Source organism: Phalangium opilio, unplaced genomic scaffold (assembly GCF_054372755.1).
Source record: "Phalangium opilio isolate 3A_F unplaced genomic scaffold, DU_Popi_V2 ptg000011l_1, whole genome shotgun sequence".
NCBI classification, from domain to species: Eukaryota; Metazoa; Arthropoda; class Arachnida; order Opiliones; family Phalangiidae; genus Phalangium; species Phalangium opilio.
In genome coordinates this window covers 7,956,206-7,976,950 of record NW_028324147.1, presented here as the reverse complement: position 1 = coordinate 7,976,950, position 20,745 = coordinate 7,956,206, and the positions used below count along the sequence as shown (strand labels likewise).

General features: G+C 34.6%; 1 protein-coding gene across 4 annotated transcripts in view; it reads right to left on the bottom strand.

Annotated features, from left to right (window-relative positions):
• LOC149710188 (uncharacterized) overlaps window positions 1-20,745 on the bottom strand; it is a 321,109-nt gene that overhangs the window by 26,586 nt on the left and 273,778 nt on the right. For all 4 annotated transcript variants that reach the window (XM_089859972.1, XM_089859953.1, XM_089859959.1 and 1 more), the window contains 2 exons: window positions 5,197-5,789; window positions 3,844-4,932 (listed from right to left, as the gene is read on the bottom strand). In XM_089859972.1, the coding sequence (XP_089716098.1) occupies window positions 3,844-4,932; window positions 5,197-5,611 (1,504 nt within the window). In that variant the 5' untranslated portion in view covers window positions 5,612-5,789. The remainder of the gene's footprint in view (window positions 1-3,843; window positions 4,933-5,196; window positions 5,790-20,745) is intronic.

Here is a 20,745-nt window from a genome sequence, read left to right as displayed (position 1 = left end):
GCTGAGATGAGACATTAATCTGACATGAGCTTTTATAATAATATTAACGGTGGAATTCTTACCCAATTTCTTTTTTTTTTTTGGCGCTAAGAATAACTGACAATCAAAAAAGGGATTGCCTAATTTCGATCGGTTTTTAATTAAATTAATTATAACACCTCAAATCCCGAAAATAGGCGAGCACGAACAAGCAGAAAGAGGCTTAATCATAGCGTGCCAAATTAAAGCCCTCTTTAACACGCGAATTTATTACGGGGGGAGAGAGAGAAAGAGAAAGTAAAAATTGTATTTAGGAACAAGACGACCCAGTCTTAGTTATAAGACTATTTTCAAAATTTTGATGTTTTTAAAGGTCTGTTATTTCAAGCGCTACTGGTGTTAAATTCTCATAAAACTATGAAAGAGGCAGAGATTTGGCTATGACTAGACAGACATAAAAGTGGCAGAGATTTGGCTATGACTAGACAGACAAAAAAGGGGCAGAGATTTGGCTATGACTAGACAGACAAAAAAGGGGCAGAGATTTGGCTATGACTAGACAGACAAAAAAGGGGCAGAGATTTGGCTATGACTAGACAGACAAAAAAGGGCCAGAGATTTGGCTATGACTAGACAGACAAATAAGGGGAAGAGATTTGGCTATGACTAGACAGACAAAAAAGGGCCAGAGATTTGGCTATGACTAGACAGACAAAAAAAGGGGAAGAGATAAAGGTTTTTGTAGAAGGGGCAGAAATTTGTCTATTTTTATAGATATTGAAGGGGCAGAGATTTTGCTATTTTTATAGATATTGAAGGGGCAGAGATTTTGCTATTTTTATAGATATTGAAGGGGCAGAGATTTTGCTATTTTTATAGATATTGAAGGGGCAGAGATTTGGCTATTTTTATAGATATTGAAGGGGCAGAGATTTGGCTAATTGAAGATATGGAAAGCGCAGATTTGGCTTACTGTAAGTATGGAAAGGACAGATTTTAAAATTTAAGACATGATACTATTAGAAACGATCCATGTAAAAGTGAACTTTAGGTTCAATTAAAGTAACTATAACGAACAAAGCTTCATATTCCTTTTAACTGTCAGTCTACTAAACGTCTAAAAACATTAGTTTTAATCCGAAATTAGACTATATAAAAAACTGAAATTAAAAGTACCCTATCTTGAGGCCAACCTAAAATGTGGCGAAAAAAAATGAGAAACTTAACTTTTTAAGATAGTAAAAAAGGGAGGAAGGTTGTTATATGTGCCTTTTGAACCGGGATACTTCAATCTTCCTTAAGCCTCGGCTTTCTCTAGAAAGTAAAGTCTTCAAAGATTGACTTGTTCGCACTTACTGCAGACCACAGAATTATCACCGCGCAACCCTTAAAATCACCCTGTTAAATATAATGCGAATATATCCCTTAAAAATTCCGAACTCTTTTCTTAAAAAAGAAAAAAAATATTTTAAAAGAAAAGTTTTAAAATCATCTCGACTACTTAAAAAGTGAAATAAAATCTTGAAGAAAAAAAAATATTGGCGTAAAAAATATTTTTTTTTTCTTTAAAGTTTCAGCTTCAAGGGTACCCGTCAATTTTGCCATGTTTTTGAAAATTGTTAACGAAAAATGTACGCAATTTATTTGTTCATTCGGTTTCTATCGCTTGAAACTACACATGTAGGTATAATTGCAAATGAAACTTTCACGCAAAATACCCAACTGACAGGCTTGGAAATGTTTCTCCCCTTATAAAAAAAAATTTAAAGTTAGCTTGTATACAAGTAACGAGTTATTAGTTTTTTAAGCAAAGCCCGCAGGCTTCAAACTAGTTACATTTAAACGGTAGCTTACTGCAAGAAATATCAAACGTTTAAACAATTCACGCAAGAATATTTTACTGATTTTTTAATCATTTTAATGGTTTTGGTTTCAGAACTTTTAGAACTAGAGTGTCAATCTTTTAGAACTCCAAATGAATGTCAATCAGAACCACGATAATCATATTGAGAGAATTATTTTTTTCTTAATTGCTTAATTATTCTAACCTATTAGTTGCGCGAACGTTAGAAAGGAATCATGAGAGGGGAGGCTCATGATCTAAGTATGGTGAATGATTATTAATTAAAATTAAGCAATTAAATATATAAGATCTAATTGGGTAAAATCATATGTTTATAAGTTATGTTCCTATAACCTCGTAATGCTAGAGAATTACAGCTCGAGCTAGTTCGAGAATGACAGGCGAGACTTGACTACACTCGGTTAAATTGCAGTCTATCTTCATATTTAGTCTGTACTAAGCCTTTGACAGCCCCTAATCAGGCGTCGCTTTACGAGAATCTATGACGTTTCATCAACGTCACTTCATGACAAGCTCTCAGTAACCAGTGCCAAACTTATGGAACATATCTTATGAACTTATGGCAAAATCAAATCGTTGCGCGTTAAGTCATTTACAAAATTCCAATACGACTAAAACGTTTTTATTCAGAGATTGGTTTTAGTCCAATTATGGTTGCGATTTGCGGTTGCTGAGCCTAATTTAACATTTAAATTAGTTCATTAAACAATTCCTTTCTAATCTACAGATTAAGCTATTCATTTTCATTAATAAATTTTTGGAGACGTTTCTACGTTTGCCCTATTCATGGATGAATTGCATAAATTCACGCGAAAACTATAATTCAAGCGTCTAAACCATTTCGAAATAACTCTACAGTTCGAAATGATAGCTTTTAATACAAAACCCGATAGAATTATAGAAATCCACATACAGAATGCGTCTGAATTAACTAGGCCTACGTCTATAACTAGACATGTTTACGCGAATCCAGACATTACAAGATTAATGTGATTTCTTTTAGGGTGAGCCGGGCCAATCCGATGGAGAGACTGCGGGAATGACCTACAATTTCAAATCGCGAAGCTGCTATAGGGGCTCTGCTAACATCAATTTCGTGTAATTTTCGAATCAAAATTGGGATTGTTTCGAGTTTAGAAATGATATACCCAAATTGTTGTTATTTCGAGAACGATACAGGTTGTTGTTGTTTTGTTCGACTAAAAAATGTTCGGGGAAAGCTGGTTTCAACTTAATTTATATAACTCAAACTGATTTCGAAGTAAACACAGGTATATAAACGTGTTATTGATATTTCCGGGCTGCGATAGGTATTATCAGAAGGGGATAATACGAAAAGGATAACACGCTGCATGTAACATGATTCTTCCCGGGCTCACCCTTTTTGTTCGCTCTCCAGCTTATCAAACTTCAAATATGCATCACACCGTCCTAGGGTGAATTCTATAAATGTTTGGTTCTAAATCCTCAGCAATCAACATGCACAAACCTTGATTGTCTTGACGTGGGACAAAAACACACAAGCGCATGCGCCTTGGCAAATAGTTAAGCGCTAATAGAGTAATCATGATGAGGGAACTATTTATCGCGTATGTGATTCGGTTTAGTAACCTTGTACACTCCAAATGAAAAATGATGTTGGGAAGAATCCTGTTACAATTACTCCCGATTTGTGTTGGTACACTTCTCTCGAAGAGAAGTATTATATACTTCTGGTATTATGAGATGGGTGGAATATTACGCTTAGGGGCTTTTAGATATATTTTGTTAGGTTTGGACGTCATTCGAATGATTTCTCGGGGCAATCATGCAGATGTCATATTAAGTTTTCGGGGCATATTATATTCCGAAATTTGTGGGAAAAATCTCTCTCGAGGAAACGGAAATTTTAAATTTCTAAATAAAGTGTTTTTCAAAAAACACAAAATGCACGCATCGTAAATTTGCTTTAAGGCGTTTTCGCTGAGTTTTAAGATATAAAAATGTTAAATTGAACTCACCGGAGGCGAAATTCTGCAAGGGTACATTTTTGGTAATTGTCTCGGCCATATCATTCAACCCGTAAATACTCAAGAGTTCCTTCATAGTTGATTCCGCGTAGTCTTTCATGGCAGAGGCGTCCGCGGCGGATAAAGGTCCTTCAAGTTTCCCGCCACGAAACGCGAACGGAAACTGAGGATGATGACCGAAGGGCGATGACGTATGACCCGACGGTGACGCTCTCTTCACCAATGATGCCCGTTCATTCGCGTCCTCCGTATCACAATCACCATGACCTTTACGCGTTTGTCTATAATCTCTTTTCCGACTACTTACACCACTTTTTCCACCAGTTAAACCGCTCTTGGACAAGTCAACCGCGGTAGTTGAACTAACATCATCCGCGGAGTGATTATAACTTAAATCAACCGGTCTAGTTTCGGTGGTCGGTTTAGGTAACCTACTTATATTCAGTTCCTCTCCGGAACTACTACCTTTACTGTCCTGACTTTGACGTCGAAACAAACCAGTTGTGGTTGACAACTCGCTCAAGTCTAAAGGTTGTTGCGACGTCGACATTTCAGCTTGTTGATGGGTTTTGTTGGTTCTATGGACGTCCAAGGTTGGACTTAACCTTTGACCCGTACTTTCTAGATCCGAATTTGGACTGGAAGATCGCGGGGAACCAATCGAGTTTTCGAATTCATCATTGTCCGAATCACGATGACGTAAATCGTCTACGTCATCATCGGCGTCATTATCATCGTCGAAATCGTAAGAGTCGAGCCCGTAGACGTCAGGCATATTATTTTCCCGGTTGTTCTCCGAACCTTCTCCGTCACTTTCCGCGAGGTTTGGTTGGTAAACAATGTTCCTCGGTTGAAAGTTCTTTCTCTTGTGTCGACTACTACCTCCACCACCACCGGAAGAATTGGCTGCCGCGGACGAAGACGCGTAAAGTCCGTTGGTTTCTGCCGAAGGTTCTTCGAGACTATCGGGATCGTTTCCACTTGTTTTTCGCCGACGCGAGTACCCGGATAAGTTGAATTTAAGATCCGAGGAAAACTGACGTGGTTCTTGGACGCCCAATGATTCCAAACCTATCAATTCTGAAATAGAAAACGTTTAAAATTAGTCGTTTACAATTAAGAATAGACTATTCCTATCGAACATGCAATGTTAAATCTAGTTGTGTTGAACGAATGCAATTGAGCATATTGGTTAGCAACAAGCAGTATTGTCACTTTTCATCTATTGGCACAACTTGTTCAGTATTTACTGCGTTCAAAAGGTTCGTTTTAACTAGATACGGTGTAATATGATTCTTTTTAGCCATGCACATTCAACCAATGTTAAGAAGAACATATATGTACCCTTAAAGTTCAGTTTCCTATCGACGGAATCATCGTCATCGTCTTCATCTTGGTGTCGGGTAGAACTTCCATTAACTGGAGAATGTCTTCTCAATTCTTCGGCATCCTGACCGACTGGCGGCCTACTCAAGGGGTTGTCGTCACTACTGACCATTCCTTCGTCTTCTTCCTCTTGATCCTCTTGCCGCCCTCCACCCGCTACTTCCTGCTCCTCCTCCTCTTCCGGGTCGTTTATATCCTCTTCCGTATCCGTTTCCGGTTCTTCTTGGTCTTGGACACTCGAGTCACGGCTCCCGCGAGCTCGACGCTTCTCGTTCAAGTCGCGGAAAGCGCGGCGTTGTTGATGTAACTGACTGACGGCGAAGTAAGGGTTCTTCTCTGAAGGGCTGAGAGTATCGTCCACTTCAGAGGTCATGCTTCGACCAAATATCCTCGCCAGACAATTTTATCCTCAAGTTGGAACTTTTAGACTCCTTGTAGATCAGTCTCCGCTAGTAGAGTCCGCGCAAGGTGGTGCCTTGCCTCGATGGACCCTCGCACGATGCTGGAGTCTTCCCGGTGGTTGACCATTGGAATTACTGATTGGTAGCTATCTGTAGAATAAACACAAAGAATATAGTTGAATTATCTGCGAAATTAATCAAATATTTGCTTTAATTCAGCGCTATTTGTGCTTGCTTAAAATCAGAAGGGGATAATAAAGAAGAAGAAGAATGACACTCTGTATCCTCTTAGTACTTTAGTTATGTAACATGATTATTCTCAGGCTCACCCTTTTTGTTTGCTCTCCTGCCTATCAAACTTCAGATGGGCATCGCACCGTGCCAGGGTGAATCCCATAACTGTTTGGTACTAAATCCTCAGCAATCAACCCACAAACCTTGATTGATCCCCAACCGCATGCGCCTTGGCAAATAGTTAAGCTTTAATAGAGGGAACTATTTATCGCGTGTGTGATTCGGTTTAGTAACCTTGCTATAATAAATGTTCTGATGTTACCTCGCTTCTTTGTACACTTCCCTCTAACAAAAGTATTATATACTTCTGTTAAAAATAATTTCGGTTTAAATCATTTTGGGAAACAATATAACCAACTAATTATTTAGTAAAAAGAAAAATGGGTGCAACTGAGACTTGATAAAGGTTTATGATGATACTTAACTTAATGTCTAAGTTCTCATGGTTCCTTTAATTTTCACTTAATTACTCACTTAAAAACGCAATGTCCAATTAAATAGGTAAAAAATTAACAACTTAATTACGCGAATACAGTCATATAAGAACGACGCCTTACATAACTCGATTCCTCAAAAAATAAGGCGGTTTTTTCAAGTGGCGGGAATCGAATAAATTTTTATCTAAACGGGGTGATTTTTTTTATATTTTAGCTTAATGTTCCACACAAAAATACGTCTTATCTAGCGATATCAACCCTTTTTAGTTGGAAGGGAATTTTTTTTCTTCTTTCATTTTTATTAAAAACTGTTATTAGCTAAATCAACCTTTACCCCTTACTGTATAATATTTTCGAGCAAGATAGCGTTACATTTTTGGGGTTACAATTTCGCCTTCAAATATTGGAGATAAAAATTCCATGGAAGCTCTTTTTTTGCATATATATATCGTTATCTTTCAAAAAACTTTGATGTCTAAAGCTCGTAAATGTTTTCTAGAAAACCCAGGAACAATTGATATTAATCTGAAAACTGCGTTATTAAATAATAAAGTAGAAATTTCACCGAGATAAGTTGCTTTAAAAGACGCATACGTGTGCTTTTACATAATGCTTGTGTGTTCTTTATCATTTAAAAAAATGATAATTTTATAGACCAGAACCAATAGATTATGAATCAAATCAAGTCATACCAGGAATGTTCGATTTAAGAGGGAAAAATCAATCAATAGTCAAGAATATGAGCAATAACGTCACTTGGAAATATGATAACTAAATGAAAATACACCCAATTTTACTAATCACATCAAGGAGATCCCCCTTTGAACAGGACTATAGCTCGTCATATGACTGTTATTTGTTGTTTTTGTACTAGTATATTTATGAAGTTACTAATCGTGCTTTGCAAGCTAAACCATATCTGAGAGTTACTAACTAGACAGACAAAGCTGGTTTTTTTATATTATGAATACGCATGCCCGTGACCTGATAGGCCATAACGGATCTTTGTTTTTTTGTTAATATTAAAGCTAAACCAGTGAGCACTTATAAGAAGGAGAATCAAAGAGGGAAGGGGGAAGGTAACTATGAGGGCACAGTCCGATATCTCTATCACGCGCACCTACTTCGGCGTACAGCCGAGAAGCCAGACGTCACGTGATCCGTTACGAATACTGGCAGCGGTAAACAAACTTTTCAGAACCTTTTTCCTCTCTGATGCGCCGATTGCACATGTGCGGAACTCTGATTCAGAGCTATAACTCGGTACCGGCTTTGAAAGGGTGGTTGGGTGGGCTGACTGAGAATTCGGTCTCTCCTATTCTCCTTCTCATACGTGCTCACTGGCTAAACACAGTCTGAATGTTACTAAAAGAAAGATAGACAAAGCTGTGTCTTTAGTATTATAATTGGGCATACATATTCGGCATTTTCGTGCGTAGTTACTTCTAGTTATGGGTGACGCGAATTTCCATTGGCTACCGTCTTAACGGTGGGGTTTTAACCCGATCATATTGAGTTGAAAAAGGTTAAGGATACGCTTAGAGATTTTAATTAAAAATTAATGGAAAAATTGTGGAAAAAGGTCAGGTGAAAATTAATTTATCCAAGCAAAAGATTAAGTTTTAGGGAAAATTATTTTTTCTACTTGAAGAATTTGAGGTAGCTTAGCTACTGCAGTAGCCATATTCTGTGGATAAAATCGATATACTAAAGTAATAAGCGTAAAAATTGCTCCGTATTTTTTTTCTCTCCAAATTTTCTCTCTCTCGCTCTCCTTTACAGTGTGTATGAAAGAAAAAGTGATTAATTTGTGGGGTCAACCGGCCTCAAGATATTAGAGAGAAAATTTTTGGTTGGAAAATCCTTTAACGTTATTAAAAGTTCGCTTATCACGTCTGAAACACCGGGTGATTTCTCGCTCCGCAAGTTAACAAGAACCGAAGCATAAGCATTTTCGAATATATATTTTGTAGGCAGTGTCTTATACCTTACTAGATATACATATAATTGGAAGATATGAAACAATGAGGCTTAATTTCATTGTTAAAAACCCATAAAATGATATAATTGTAATTTAATTTATTTTCTTTAAGTGGGATGTTCTTTGGACGATTTTGAGTCGGAAATGTTCTATGACATTTTGAGTTTCAGGACACTTGTTTTCTAGTTATGATTTGAGTGTGTTAGGGATGACCCCTTAATTAAATTAGAAATCATTGTCTTTCGGTTTCTTAATTAAATTTAAGGGGTCATCCGTAAAATACTTTGGACAATCTTAACTCGAAACAGTCATAAAAGTTGCATTTTCGACTTAAAATCGCACAAAAAAACATCCCCATTAATTTATGCTGGACTTTGAGAAACACCCTTTATGAAATTCAATACAATGTGGCTGAAGAAAATAGGCGTGGTTTAAACTACGACGGTCAAACCGTGAGGTAAAACGTACTCTTTCACCTGATTTTTACGTATTACAATTATAAATTTCACACGTAACTTGCTCAGAGTGCGTCGCGTGCCACGTGAATCAAATTAACAAGTAATGCCTTGCGTTTAAAGGCCCATTTAGCCCCTCCCACTTCGTTCAGCAATATGAACCCAGTAAATGATGAATTATTTCAATTCTTGAAATAAATGATTAAATTAATTTTTAACCTACATAGATAAAATCACGAAACTTCAGTCGAAGCTGAAACCCATCCAAGCGCGGCTTAATCTATCTCACATTTTTTCCAAGGAAACTATATTAATTTTAATTAAAATAAATAAAATGATAACTAAGTCATTAATAATAATTAGAACGGCCCGTGGTTCTAAAGCGTTGTCTTAAAATGGGAGGTGAAATAACGTACACTTTATTCAGGTCTTCAAACCCAAAAAATAATTATAACTTAAGTAGCAGTTGGGAAGTATTAATCATAGTTAATTACCCCATCTTATTGTCAGTTATTTAGCGTGAGTCACTCGTATATTCATTCTTTAGAATGTATGCGAACGGGCTCATCTCTACAGCGGCGAATCGAATGGTCTCTTTAAGTTATACGTGGGGCCGAAAATAGATAATTATTTTTGACAATGTACCTTGGCGTAAAAACACAGTGTTTCACGGTCTCTTTTCATATAACTACTCCTTTTGTTCGAACCACTTTTTTATATTCTATCCCGCCTCTCTATACCTTGGAACATAGCCCTATAATACTATCCGTAACTATGGGTCTACCGTAGGGCCTGTATAATCGGCATTGCCCATGCTAGACAAAAAAGACTCTAGCGCCATCTCTGTTACTCCTTGAAACAGGAACAGAAATGAGACATGGCCTACTATGATTTTCTTTCTTTGGTCGAGTCGGGTTACGGATTGAAATGGTGACAACAGAAGGTCAGAGTTTCTGTTTCTGGCAAATCAGCCACCAGGAGACGCCGGATATGGAGTCACAGTAGGCCATACAGTCAGTTTTCGAAAAATCAGGCACCTGGAGCTTGGAGGAGATATGGAGTAGTACCCTCCGTACGGTGACCGTACCCCCTCTACGGCAACCAATTCCTCCCAACATCCATGCGTAGGGTCGTATGGTACGAAAACGTCGACAATGCCCCCTGTGTCTTAAAAATAGAAGCTAATTCATGAGAACTAGCATCTATTTTTAAAATCCGCTAGACGGAAGCACTTAAGGTACTCTGGGATACTTTCATTGCTGCACATGACCCACGAACATTTCTACCCCATCTCTTCTCCAAGCCTGGAGAAGCCCTTTATCTAGCAGGTGATTCAAGCTCGTGGTATAGACCCATACTTATTAAGAGCATTACGGGGCTATGCTTGGAATCAATGTTAGACGACCATAAGAGAAGGGAACTTGAAGCAGCTTTTACTGAAATATAACGGTGACTTTAGTAATAGAACGTTTAAAATTCAAACCGCACCGTGTTCGATTTTCTATCCGCCCGTCCCCATATGTACATTCGCTTCTGAAGTAATTCTTTTTTTACTTTGAGGGTCGCTATCGACCCCTCGTGGAAAGGGAGGGAACCTCGCTGATAATGTACACACTGTTTCTACCAAATCACCTTTTATGAAGAGAAAAATTTGTTGGAAGGGAAATTGGCAATTATAGTGTCTGTACCCATCCAATTCTTAAACTTTCCTTTTTTTTCACGAGTGTTTGAACCCGAGACACTGACTCGCGGAGAACGCCCTACAAACCTCCAAGGGATCTTTCTTTTTTTTTCCGATTTATACAATTTTATTCATTTGTATTGAAATAAAGAAACGACGTGTTTCGTTTGTTTCGAAGACTTTTTTTTTAAGCAAAATATCTTCTTTTATTAATTTTCTTTTGTCGGGATTTTCAGATTCCCTTTTCTTTTAAATTCTATTCAGGTTTTTTTTCTGCCTAAGAAATGATTCGTTGAGCAACTTAACTCGGCCTCACAAGGTATTTTTACGTCAATCTAAACTCAGTTAAATAGGACTTCAGATGGCGAAGGAATTATTGTACAAGAAATTTGAAGAAATAACTTGGAAAGTTGAGTTTTTCTCCTAGTACTTTCGTTTAGACTTTTTATCGTGTTTATGTTACTACTTTATAAAAAAATCAATTCGCAATATTCATACGTTTAAATAAAATTCACCAATAAGAACAGTGATAACAGCGACATGTATCATTGCTGTTATCAGTTTTATTTGCGAATTTAATCATTTAAAAACGGGACATTTTCTAGCCCTTAATTACAGCAATCTAGAACTTTGTAAATTTTGAATGATTTCCAAATAAAAAACTGCGGGCTAAATTTCAAATAATATTTTTCGTCTATTTAGTTTTCCAACTCTAAAATCTAGATAGATATAAAATTACAGGTAACACCTTATAATACCGTTACTTCTACACAAGTTTGATTCGAATTTTTAGCTGAAAAAGGAGTTTTGATTTATGTACTATGTAGCAATTTTACAAAACAATTTGAGATTTTCTGATTAAAAATAAATGATTCTATTTCTGTTTAATAAAAATAAAAAAACCCACAATCATACATGATGTTTGTCCGTCAGAAATGAAAAGGAATGTTCTTTTGGACGATTTCGAGTCGACAATTTACCTTTTGACCTCACATGTTACAATTAGAATGTTTTACTGATTAATTAATTTATTCAATTATAAATCATGTTTTTCAGTTTCTTAATTAAATTTAAGGGGTCATTCGTAAAAAAATCCAAACATAACTTGAAAACACCTTGTTTTTAAGCAAAATCAGTCTGAGCCATTAAAGCGTCTAGACAATTAAATGACATCATTAAATTAAATTATTGACGCTTCCCCTAGCTATTTATCTGTTAATTCAAACTAGGAAGACGAACTAGTTCATAATGCGGTTTAATTTTCATACAAGCTCACTATTATAAAAGGTATATATATGTAGCTTTAGGTGTTAATTTAGATGATTAACACGGACGGTGGAATAAATGATTGAATCTACCCACTATTACTACTATATAACTGGCTATGCTATTAGGGCATCCTTACCCTGGGGGTAACTAAATACAGTCAGTGTCTTGACTCTTGAGCGAGAGAGAAGAGTGGATTCCAGAGGATGTTATTGCTTGAATCTTCAGGTAAGCTCTTTAACCTCTCGGTATTGTTTCCTGAACTCCGGGCCGGTACTTTTAACGAAGTATTTTACCGTTTTTTCCCCCAGTCGATTTTTATAAAAAAAAAAACTCCGCTTTTTCCCACAATCAAAATTATCATTTTCTGCCCCTTACTCATTTCCGATTTATCTTTGAAATAAAAAAGAAAAAATCCCTAGTAGCAGCCTCGGGCAACTAGCTTCACCGCCCAAACATTAAAAGCTTCCGTTTTGGGGAAAATTCCCCCCATTTCTTTCGATTTAATGGTAGATATCTCCTAAAAATGTAGTGAATCAAACGTCTTGACGCGATATTTCTTGGGATTCTCGCAGGTTTTCTTAGTATAAAATAAAGGTACCCTTATATCTATCTGTAAAATTGATGCCAATGTTTCTTGATGTTATACCCTACATCCTATAATTTGTTGCGATTATTTCAACAATTGGTTGGAATTATTTTTCGTTTCCAGTGATACCAGGCTAATGGGGAGAATTTTGAATTGTCTATAGTCAACAATAGTTATTGGAGAAATATATATGCTGTCTGCTACCAGTCTACAGTTGATAACTTTGAACATTGTAATGATAAAATGATAATAGTATGGTTTAAAAATTTATGTTTAAATTCGAGATTGCAAATCGTATAATTTTGATTAATATTACAGAGTTAAAGAAAACGAATGGAAAATGTGTACAAGCACCCCCTAGATGTCCCGCACTTAATTTCTTTAAGTAGAAACTTCATAATTAATTAAATCAAATTTGCAATTGAAAATTGAAAGCATATTTGATTCTTCTCGAAAGATCTTGTACGTCTACAGCTCTGGACTATTTTGAAATTATCTAATATGTTTTGATTGATTGATTGATTAAAAATTCCATTTTTGGTTAACGTAAATAGACAATTAATGGAATTCATTAAATGGATACTCCGGGCCAGAATTATTTTCTATTTTAATCGAAAGAGTGTATAAAATAATGAATATATCAATTGGAACCATGTTTCTATCTACAATATTAAAGAAAATACTAGTGCAATTAAGTCTCCGTAATAAACACTACGCGTTAGGCTTTCCCACAAAGCACTGGGGAGTACCTCTATTGGACCAATTCATCAGGTGGTACTTAGCATCCAATAGGTGTATTCTCCAGTGCTTCGCGGAGAAATATAACTCTTTCATCTTCTTTAATATTGTAGATAGATACATGGTTCCAATTGATATATTCATTATTTTATACGCTCTTTCAATTACATTAGAAGCAATTCTAGCCCCAAGTATCCGTTTAATATTGGGTTCAAAACTACATTAGTATGGAAAATTATCTATTAGTACAACCTATCTGGCGAAATTGAAATTTAATAACAGTTATATGTTTGGTTGAAATTTTACTTTTTTTGGATAAACGTTATCCATTAAAGAAAGTAATTGACCCGAAAACTTGTTATCCATCCAATTCCAAAGTAAAATAACAGAGACACGTAAAAAGAGTGCTATTCAAATCGTTTCGCAAGGAACATTATGTAAGTTCTTCTATAGCATGGTTCATTGAGTTTACATTGATGCCTTATAAATTTTCACTTTATAAGGTAACTAATTCAATACAATAATAAGAACAAGACGTTAAACGCCGCAAGTCCATTTCTCGGCGGTCAATATCCCGCGGAGATACAATTTTTTCTTCGTGGCAAGTTGAAATCCCGGTTTTTTATCGGCAAAAAACTAGCGTAAAATGTGAAACGTAAAATAAAAATCGAAAAACCAAGTGTTTGCGCATTGAATAAACACCAATCGTGATCGTTCGATTTTTCTTTCTAAATCGTCCCAATACGATTGTCTACCTAAATATTGTTAAGAAGTAGAGTTCGATATACCTTTCTCAGTACTGCATTTTCCAATTGAAATTCCGTTTAACCTCGGGTTAACCTTTAATAAAACTAAACACGCTGCGGAAAAAAAAAACTCATCGGATTCTTTAAAATCCAAGTTAAACATCGCGTGGTTAAACTGTTTCGAAAATGATGGGAAAATAACTTTCTTTCGATGTTGAAAAACAATTTGTAAAAAAAAAGCGTATTTGATTGAAAACTTTCAAGAGTTCGAAGTAGAAAAAAAGGGACTAAAACCTTTCTAATCAAAATTTTACTCGATCAATTATGATCGTACGAATTTGTGAGTAGTTTTAATTATATGCCACTTCATTTATTCAAAATTAAATTGAATTTATTTTTTATTTTTTTGAAAGAAGAGGTTTTTGAACGTGGGAAATTATTTTGCCAATAACATGACCCAGGTATATTATTTTTGTCTTCTCGTAACCCGGTTTTTATCGGTTGAGCTCAATTGCCAATTAATAATCGATTGATTTTTATAGTAAAATAAAAAAGTTTAATTTTTTTATTTTACTCTTTTTTAAAGGGATAGTAGCGTATAAATCGATCATTAAATTTTGACTCTAAACATATTTAGGAATACATAGTTTTCAGACTAGGAGGATTCATACCTTTTACACAAGGAGGCCAGGCTTCAGGTGTAAGTTACACAAGGAGACCAGACTCTGTGGTGGAGTCGAAACCATAACCTCCTACTTGTGTAAATTGTATAAATCCTTCTTGTCTGAAAACTATGTAATTTATAGACTACAAAGAAAGCCGTAGATATACCTATTTTAAAATTTAATTTAAATCATCTTTGGCGTTATTTTAAAGAAAATAGCACAGTTATGACATCATCATATTGCTATAGTTACGGTGCTTTATGGAGCGAATAGGGCGACACAGTTATGACATCATCAGGTAGTATTTAAAATTTTTAAATAACAATTGAAGTAACTTATTAGACCCAATTTTAACATTTTCAGGTACAGAAATGAAAATATGAAAACACGGCACTAGAAAATTAAGTACAACCATCCCTTTAAACCGTTCAAAGTTACTGAATGATTTTCTTGAAGAAATCTGGTAGGTAGTCAAGCGTGTATAAAAATAATAGCCGTAAAATTCGATTAAATTGTAAGTCGGTTCAATTATGAATTAATATTGGATATTGCCAATAGATAACCGACCCTGTTTTGGGGAAAACAATATACAAAGTTTACAATTTATACGCTTGAATTAATTAATAGCATATATCCCAGGTAAATATTAAATAAATAAAATTTGCAAAATTCAATAGACGGTTTGTTTGGTGGCCGAGGGCTATTTTCTGTTATGTAGAAGTTCAAATTTGTTTTTTTAAACCAGGTTAAGGGCCATTTATTAAAACACACCCTTAAAATGCTTGCCGTATTACCGCATTACATATAATTAAATATTCAGTCTAGTTATATCTAAATTATCAGGTATTTTCCCTTTTTAAATGACAAATTCAAAATTTCCGCCGGAAATATTTTACTTCAAACTAATAATTTAATATTTTTTTTTCAATTTCATAATGATAACAATAAAATTCCGTTAGTAAATATTATAAATTATTTCAGACCTTAGGCCTATGAAATTGAAGCATGAATTTTTGACAGTTTTCCATGCAAGTGATTAACACGATCCTAAACATTACCTAATCCTTTAGAGTTCGTACAGATCTTAATTGGCAAAACTGAAAACGTTCTTGTTTGTAAAACAGCAAAATTATTGTGTAGTTTCTAGATAAGGATATGTACCGTTATTTCAGTAAATGCAATACATAGATACAATCTCGTCAGTAAAAACAAAGCGCACGAGGATTTCAAATCACGTAATCAATAACAGATACTCTAAAAAACAAACACAAAGTCTGTGGTGTTAGGCCTAATGTTTGGCAAGTGATAACATTACGACATCAGTGAAAGAAGAAGTAAGATGGAGTTGAAATTATGATGGGCGATCTGCGGTGGCAATGAAAGTCTCCAGTGTACCTAAATGCGCATGTCCCTACCCTTTGGTAATCGATTGTTAAGTGCTGCCACGTATTGTATTTGTATGAGAACAAGCTTCTATTTTAAGACACAGGGGGCATGCTCAACATTTCCCTACAGTACGACCCTATCGAAACGCGGAGCATGCTGGGAGGATTACTTAGATGGGGGAATAGACTGCACCGTTATAGGTATGGATGTTTCTGCTCCATCCCTCTCTTCTTCAAGACGATATCGTTAGAATTTTGCAATCAAACTGTGCATGGGAATCTTCGAGATTGAATTTGGCCCAAAGATAAAAATTATTTCACTTAATAAGACTATCCCTTTGAAAGCGTTTAAAATTGCATAGAATTATTTATTCATAAGAGAACGAAATAAAATGAAAGGCAACACTTAATTTTAAAGCAGATCTCGTTCAGAAAAAAGCGCTACATATAGTTTGACGTACCTACGTTTCAACATTTGAACCTCGTAATTTGCTTGTCACGGGTTTTTAAACTATATACCGCAAAAGGAAGAAATTCAAAGATCTGATCCCTTAAATTGGTTGGTTGTGCTTGTATTTAGTTTCTTAGTAAAAATCTAAAACTTCTTAAAAGGTATTTATTCCCAAAAAGAGGGAGTGTTTAGAAAAAATATTTAAGCTTTTTTAACTATAAAAAGATAATAGCAATTTTAGTTCAGACTTAAATACGGGTTTTAGTCAGAAAAACTTTGAAATTCCTTTGACGAGAAAAACGTTTAAAATTGAATGACAGGTGAGCCCTCTCCATGCTAGTTACTAATCAAGTAAAATTATTTTGTTTTTCGAAAATTTTGTAACTATTTTGTACTTCACTAAATTTTTTTTAAACTATTTTGTATTTTACTAATTTATTTTAACTATATGGTAGTTTACTAATTTATTTTAACTATATGGTAGTTTACTAATTTATTTTAACTATATGGTAGTTTACTAATTTATTTTAACTATATTGTATTTTACTAATTTTTTAACTATATTGTATTTTACTAATTTTTTCAACTGTATTGTATTTTACAAATTTTTTTAACTATATTGTTTTTACTAAAATTTTAACTATTTTGTTTTTTAGTAAAAAATAATTTAACTATTCTGTATTTTAGTAAACGATTTTTAACTATTTTGTATTTTCAAAAAGCGCTCTAAATAAAATATGAGTTTGCAGATTTTAAATTCCAACAAAATTGAAATTGTTCCCGATCTAAAAACAACACGTTAAAGGAAGGCCTGTAAAAAGGTTCTGACGTGACGTGCGATACTATAAATTTCTTAATTATTGGCCTAAAGCTAAATAAACCCCGAAACTGGTTCAATAGAAAATTAACCCTTAACCATAAAACGGTTTATCAAACACGAATGCTATTGTTCGAAGTTGAACGAACTGATTTCGTTTGGCCAGTATATCGAACAACGTGGAATGCACGTGCAACAAATATAACACCCTAAACACCCTGTATTCGTTAATGCAAGAATCGTATTAAATTCTTCCAAGAATATTAAACGAGGTCGAAAAGACAATACAATGAATAGTAACTGAATCGAGTTTACAGGCAATACATCCAAGTTTGTAAATTATCGCTTAAAGTGACTGTAAAAGAAGGCATTGGCGGGTGCTGGGTAAAAAGTATTTGAAATACGACATAGGCACGTGATTGAGGAGAGGCGTGGTTCAAATAAACTAACTTGGTTCCATTTTGAAAACTGTAGCACTTCGGGGAATTGCCGCTGCAATATCGCGAAAAACAAGGACTAGGGGTCCAGTCCCAATTCACGTGGAGTGTTTGTACCTTGGTGTCAGGTGGTGCCTTTGACGTATTTAAAATAATTTTTACCAACCCACTGATACCTTCTTCATAGTCTTTAATCTCCTTGATAGTGATATAGGACCATAAGAGTGGGAATAAAGGTTCTTGCACGATGCAAAGTAAACAGATATTGTTGAATTATCTGTTTGCTTTCCGACACTCAGATAACTGAATATTTGCAATTTTAAGTATATGTTACAACTAAAACATGAATGGATATCTAGTTTACTAGGATGGGTTTAAAAATTCGCCACATTTCTAGCTTTATCTCCAGTCCAAATGTAGGTCCGGAGTTAATCCCCGCCTCTAAATTACAACCAGCTTTTCATTGGTTCTTGAAAACTCACGTCAGCGAGGCGACGCGAATGACGAAAATTACGTATTTTCCGACTGGGGAGAGGCGAAATAGCCCGGCCTCCTTTTACGTCCCCCCTTGTATTTTGAAAGGGGGACTGGGACTATGGCGCGCGAATACTTAGGCATATTATACTTCTCCCTAGTAAACTAGATATCCCTTCTTGACTAAAAATTAAAGGAAATCTTTTTTTTTTTGGAACTTCCATTCTTTGATTTCAGTGTTTGAACAATTAAAGTCTACTACGCGAAAAAAAAATTTCCGAAATAAACAAGGCTTATCAGCAGTAAACAACAGGCAATCAATATTCGTGGAGTAATGCAATAGCTTCTTTGTTCTAATAATGAAAGAAGAGCGGGTGAAATTTTCGTAGGGCCAATTTTATGGCCGAATGTCACGATTTCTTCACGATAAAAAAAAATAATAAAGATCGCGAGAACCTCGAAAAACATAATAAGCCAAATTCTCGCGGCGAGTTTCCTGTTGCAAAAAGAGCCATTTTAAAAAAAATAGATTTTAACCCCTTGTATAAGTTTTTGGCGGACTATTATCCCGTATAATCTTATACAGTTGTTTAGCTAAGGATCTTTACGAGCGCCTTTAGTCCACGGTTTTTGAAAAATATTGAAAAATTAAAAATTTAAGGGGGAAAATATTTTGTTAACAATTTTCATTCTGCGTCGGCCCGAATTCGTGAAGATCACGATTTTTGCCGCAGTAGTTTACGATTAGCATCCCTATCTTAAATACCCCCTTTGGAGAATCGCCTTAATTTTTCTAAAGCATAAAATGTAATCTCGAAGTTTTAATCTTTCTTAAGACGCTTTACCGGTATAACCGGGTTAATCAATTGGTTCGATGGTAATAGGATCTTAATCGTGATTACTCGATTATTTTTAAATTAATTCTCCATTTAATATTAAAGAATATGTAAGAGTACCCTATAACCTTTATGGATTCATAAATTTGCTGGCAATTGGTAATTCTCAGGTTCGGATACTTTTTAATCTTAATTTAGGTAAAATTTATTGGGTGTTAAGATTTGTCCAATAAATTTTACCGAAATTAAGGTATATCCAATAAATTTTACCGAAATTAAGATTTGTCCAATAAATTTTACCGAAATTAAGGTATATCCAATAAATTTTACCGAAATTAAGGTATATCCAATAAATTTTACCGAAATTAAGGTATATCCAATAAATTTTACCGAAATTAAGGTATATCCAATAAATTTTACCGAAATTAAGGTATATCCAATAAATTTTACCGAAATTAAGGTATATCCAATAAATTTTACCGAAATTAAGGTATATCCAATAAATTTTACCGAAATTAAGGTATATCCGATAAATTTTACCGAAATTAAGATTTGTCCGATAAATTTTACCGAAATTAAGATTTGTCCGATAAATTTTACCGAAATTAAGATTTGTCCGATAAATTTTACCGAAATTAAGATTTGTCCGATAAATTTTACCGAAATTAAGATTTGTCCGATAAATTTTACCGAAATTAAGATTTGTCCGATAAATTTTACCGAAATTAAGATTTGTCCGATAAATTTTACCGAAATTAAGATTTGTCCGATAAATTTTACCGAAATTAAGATTTGTCCGATAAATTTTACCGAAATTAAGATTTGTCCGATAAATTTTACCGAAATTAAGATTTGTCCGATAAATTTTACCGAAATTAAGATTTGTCCGATAAATTTTACCGAAATTAAGATTTATCCGATAAAGTTTTACCGAAATTAAGATTTATCCGATAAAGTTTTACCGAAATTAAGATAGATGCAATAAATTCTACAAACTTTTAACAAAATTGATGGATCCAATTAGTGCTACCCCTTTAAAATAAAATTATTGTGGATTCAATTAGCTATATAAAATGTTAATGAAACTCTTTTAGTTTTTAGTCAATTAATTTTATGAAATATGATGAAATTCAGTATGATTCATCAAACTGTAACCAAATTAAGATGGATGCCAATTAATTCTACGAAATCGTAACCAATTTAAGTTGAATAAAATTAATTCTACGAAACTGGAACTAAATTTAGTTGGGATCCAATTATTTTAAATGTTTACACTCTAAATAATGTTCTTCTAGACACATCCTGATTTTCATACTTTGCGTGAGATATGTTTTGAGAAAAAAGCGTATAATGTTATGCCCCGAAGTGGTGTTAGTAACTTTATAGGAAACAGCACGTTTGAACCCCGATCTTGCTAAGGCTTCATCCCCTTTAATAATAACAAAATAAATGGATCTTCTTTTCTTAAAAATGAAAGAAAAAAATTGAGTTTTCGGCTACCGGCAACTAATAGCGCACGATTTCGTAGCCACCTCCATGTTATACCAGTGAAAAAATATTTTCAATTTTTTTTTTAAGTTCCCTCTGATTACGATTTCGTTACACACACGCTTTAATATACTCAAAGAGTTCATCTTACCTCGGGCATTAAAACGACCCTGAACACACTCGAGTTTATTCTTTTTAAATCAGGGAAATTTTAAAAAAGAAATAACTATTTTGCGAACCTCAATTTAAGACGGAAACGGGGGATATGTTTCGAGATTATCGATATCTTTAAAAAACTGAGCTAATTTGAACTCGCAATATTAAAAGGGGATTTAAGTAAGCCTTGAAATGTATGTGGAAGACAAG